General features: G+C 34.9%; 1 protein-coding gene across 1 annotated transcript in view; it reads right to left on the bottom strand.

The window, feature by feature from the left end:
- Positions 1-97: 97 nt before the first annotated feature.
- Positions 98-4,797, bottom strand: part of LOC111689660 (la-related protein Larp4B) — a gene marked incomplete at its 5' end in the record, with an annotated part of 8,786 nt that continues 4,086 nt past the window's right edge. The window contains 1 exon segment of the mRNA XM_046955850.1: positions 98-3,849. Within this exon segment, the coding sequence (XP_046811806.1) occupies positions 2,974-3,849 (876 nt within the window).

Here is a 4,797-nt window from a genome sequence, read left to right on the forward strand (position 1 = left end):
GAACTAGAACAGAACTAGAACAGAACTAGAACAGAACTAGAACAGAACTAGAATAGAACTAGAACAGAACTAGAACAGAACTAAAACAGAACTAGAACAGAACTAGAATAGAACTAGAATAGAACTGGAACAGAACTAGAACGGAGCTAGAACTGAATATGAAACTAGTTATATCAAAGTGCTCCCCTCCACTACACTTTACTTCGTTCCAACATTTTTCCGCTGTGAAATTTTTAGATATTATTTTACAAAAGGAATTTATAACATATCCTATCATTTAGTTTAATTGATATTCCTATTTATATCGCACAAATATATTTCACACATAAACCTACTCAACTACCACTACAAATGTGGTTATATAGGAAATAAATTGCTAAATGGGGAAACAAGCATATTGCTTGTGTAAAATAAAGGTAAAATTTTTATACTAAATGATTTTCGTTGTTTTTAACACATTCATATTAAATTTAGCAGTTTTTCCATATTGTTGGTTTCTGGCAGAGAGTAAGGGTAGGGGAGAATAACTGACCAAACCCTTGGTCTACAATTTGAAGCATTTTGAACTTTTTGTATAAACAAAACCCTTAAAAATATTTATAAAAAAATTGGTATAATTTAAAAAAAAGCAAAACAAAAAGGCAACTGTACACCTATACCGACAGACAGTTTTTATAGCAATTTGTGTGTGTGTGTGTATACCTTCATTTATACCACAACTATAAAAGTTAGTATTTCTTCTTTTACATATAAATTTAAACTGCACATTTTTTATAAACAAACACACAAACACCTTTACAACAATTCAATTACATATACATATATAATCACATTTTTATATACATTTACATACACTCTCATTCACAAGTAGACCGACAATATACAAATATACTACTACTACATTTATCCATTTATTCATTCATTCTTACATATACTATTTAGCAGTTACTCATACATTCACACGGATGTGATACAAACCTCTTCCTTTTTAAAAAAAATGCATTTTGTAGGTGGTTTAATAAACTCTTAAACAAACTTATATATATGTGTATATGTATGTATACATAGCTTGCATACAAAGTAGATAGTCTGTTGGTCGTACATCAACAACAATAAAGATGTTTTGTATGGGGAAAAAATCAGGAAGTAACAACAGATGCAAGATTAGAGTGGTATATTTTTGAAATGATTTTCAAAATCGTGTCTCGAAGTCGAACATAAAGTCTGTCCATAGTGCACAATATGATATGTCAACAGTTTGTACTATAGTCTGACTAACGTACAGATTATAGTCTAACAACTCTACAAACTATAGTCTGACAATTGTACAGATTATAGTCTGTCAACACAGACTATAGTCTAATCATAGTATAGACTATAGTCTTATTGGAGTACAGAGCGCAGGCTATAGTCTCGTCAGAGTACAGACTTTGGTCTGATCAGGGTACAGACTATAGCTTGATCAGAGTACTGACTATAGTCTGATCAGAGTACTGACTATAGTCTGATCAGAGTACAGACTATATTCAGATCAGAGTAGAGACTATAGTCTGATCAGAGTACAGATTATAGTCCGGTCAGAGTACAGACTATACTCCGTTCAGAGTACAGACTATAGTCTGATCTGACTACAGGCTGTAGTCTGATCTGAGTCCGGACTATAGTGTGTTCTGAGGACAGACTATAGTTTGAACTGAGTACAGACTATGGTCTGTTCTGAGTACAGATTGCAGTCTGATCAGAGTACAGACTATAGTCTGATCAGAGTACAGATTATAGTCTGATCAGAGTACAGACCATAATTTGATCAGAGTACAGACCATAATTTGATCAGAGAACAGACCAAAATCTGATCAGAGTATAGACTTTAGTCTGATCAAAGTACAGACTATAGTCTGATCAGAGTGCAGACTATAGTCTGATTAGAGTACAGAACATAGTCTGATCAGAGTACAGAACATAGTCTTTATATAGTCTATAGTCTGATCTGAGTACGGGCTATATTCTGATTAGAGCACAGACTGACCAGAGTACAAACTAATGCCTGCACAGAGTACAGACTATAGCCTGCTTAGAGTACAGACTAGAGTCTGATCTGAGTATAAACTATAGTCTAATCTGAAAAAAGGGATCATAGTACAGACCCTAGTTTGATCAGAGTACAGACTCTAGTCTGACCATATTACTCACTATAGTCTGATCACAATACAGACTAAATAAAAACTAAACCAAAGTAGAGAACCCCTAATGTACACACACTCCGAATGCAACTTTATTTAAAAAACATCATATGGCGAAAGTTCCTGGTGGTTTAATGTTGTTTTTCCCCTACAGTTCCATGCTTTTTTAAGCCGCAAAACTCACACACAACAAACAGGGCTCGAGAAAATAAAACATAAAATTAACAAACAAATGAACAAAATGAATAAAAAAATCCGAAAAAAACAAAAACAATACCTATTAAATCTTGCTTTAAGTTGCATGCAAAAACATTTCTCATTTCCGGTATTCAGCCATTGGCACAGCGACTGTAACAAATTTCGGTGGTAGATGTGAATGCGTTTTACACTTTTCAGAGGCTGCAGCAGTAGCTGCTGCTGCTGATGTTGACGATGCTGTTGATGTAGCTTTAAAGATTGGTACGGTGACTATGTTGGCTATAGAGGTGGCATTTGTTGTTGCCGTTGTTAGAGGTCGAAAATGAAAGATACATGATTTTGTGCGTGATAGTAAATTTTGATGGCGTTGCTGTAAATGTTGCTGGTATGGCTGTTGATGTTGTTGTTGTTGTTTGTGATGTAAGTGTGTGTGACCATGACGTGTTGGTGGTGGTGTATGACAGGAGGCTTTGGCTAAAGTTAGAAACTTTTTGGCAGCACTAATACCAGCAACACCGCCACCACCATGATTGGAACATTTTGTAAATGGTGCATTTAGTATTTTACTCTTACGCTGTATCACATCCTCTGCGTACTAAATATCCGGCACACTGCCACAACCACTTAATGTAGAGGATACACCTGCCCCTTCTCCTCCACCACCTCCTGCACCGAGAGTTTTATTGGCCTCTGTGTTTGCCTTGGTTTTGGCACAATGTATGTCATGATGATGTTGATGCTGCAGATGATGTTGCTGTTGTTGTTGATACTCATGTTCACATAATTTTGGTTCTGATGTGGAGAATTTATTAAGATCACTTGTTGTTGTCGTCGACATGGTATTTGCCGAATCTACTAAATTGTCATCATGTTCGCGTATATGAAGATTTAGATCACTTTGTTTACTAAATGATGTTGTCATCATCATCATTGGATTATTAACTCCTGATGCATGTTGCTGATGATGACCATGATGATGTAGTGGTTGTTGTTGTCCATAATGTTGTTGTGTTGGCATAAAGGATTTTTGCATGGCAGCATGTAAACTGTTTGAGCTGACAGTACGTTCTAATATTTCTCCCCAATATTTTTCCGATAAACCTTCTATATCGGGACGTACGGTGGATGTATTATAACCATGTTGATGATGTGTATGATGACCATTGCTAGAACTAATTCCTCCACCTCCTCCTCCATCTCGTATGTGAAATGATGTTGAACGATTTAAACTATTACTGCGTGCTCTGGCACAAATGCCCAATACTGAACCACCAATACCGCCTGCTCCTACCAAACCGGCGGCTGTGTTACTTGAACCACCGCCACCTCCTCCACCTCCACCGCTGCCATTGTTTTGCGGTGGACGTGATGTTGGCGGTTCGGGTGGCATTGGTAGTGTGGTGATTTCAAAATCAGAATTTATGTGACAACATGGTGATTTGTGTTCGGGTGTGTCTTCATGGCCATTACACTATGAGTAAAAGTTGAAGTTTCCAAAAAAATAAAACGAAAATCCAGAACATTAAAACCAGCCATGAAAAATGTGTCAAATAAGGAGGGAAAAAGTTGAAGAGAAAAAAATGAAATTACTTGTTAAACTGGTTTTGTTAAACTGTAAACAGAAGACAATATAACCAACAATAAAAAGTCATTATTTAATTGAAAGTGTCCCACTAACAAGGCCAACAACAGAAACACTAACAGCAAATAAACACTATGATTAAGTGTTTGTTTGTAGTTTTTTTGTTTCGTTGGCATTACAGTCAGGGTCTTTTAAATATGCATATTTTTTGCAAAATAAAACCTCCCTTAAAATATTTACGAATAATTCAGGAATTGTTAAGAACTTTAAAAGAAAGAAGAAGGCTACCGTTTAGTTTAGTATAGTTAAGACTAGTATAGTCTATAATCTAATATATAGCATAGTCTATACAAAAGTCTGAAGTAAAATTAATAGTGTAATTTATTAAATGTCTTAATTTATAGCCTAGAATAGTCTAGCTTATATTATTGTCTATAATTTAATCTATGGTCGAGTCTTTATTTTAGTCTTCAGTTTAGTGTATTAACTAGTCTATATTTAAGTCTATAGTCTATTCCATAATCTTGTCGATAGTATAGTCTATAGTTTAGTCCATAATCTAGACTATAGTCTATAGTTTAGTCCATAGTCTATAGTCTAGTCTATAGTCTAGTCCATAGTCTAGTCTATAGTCTAGTCTATAGTTTTTATATAGTTTATTCTATTTTATAGTATAGTCTTAGGTCAAATCTATAGTCTAGTCTATAATCTAGTCAACTCTCTAGCCTTTTAAAGTCTAGTCTATAGTCTAGTCTATAGTCTAGTCTACAGTCTAGTCTATAGTCTAGTCTATAGTCTAGTCTATAGTCTAGTCTATAGTCTAGTCTATAGTCTAGT

Source organism: Lucilia cuprina, chromosome 6 (genome assembly GCF_022045245.1).
Source record: "Lucilia cuprina isolate Lc7/37 chromosome 6, ASM2204524v1, whole genome shotgun sequence".
Lineage (NCBI taxonomy): Eukaryota > Metazoa > Arthropoda > Insecta > Diptera > Calliphoridae > Lucilia > Lucilia cuprina.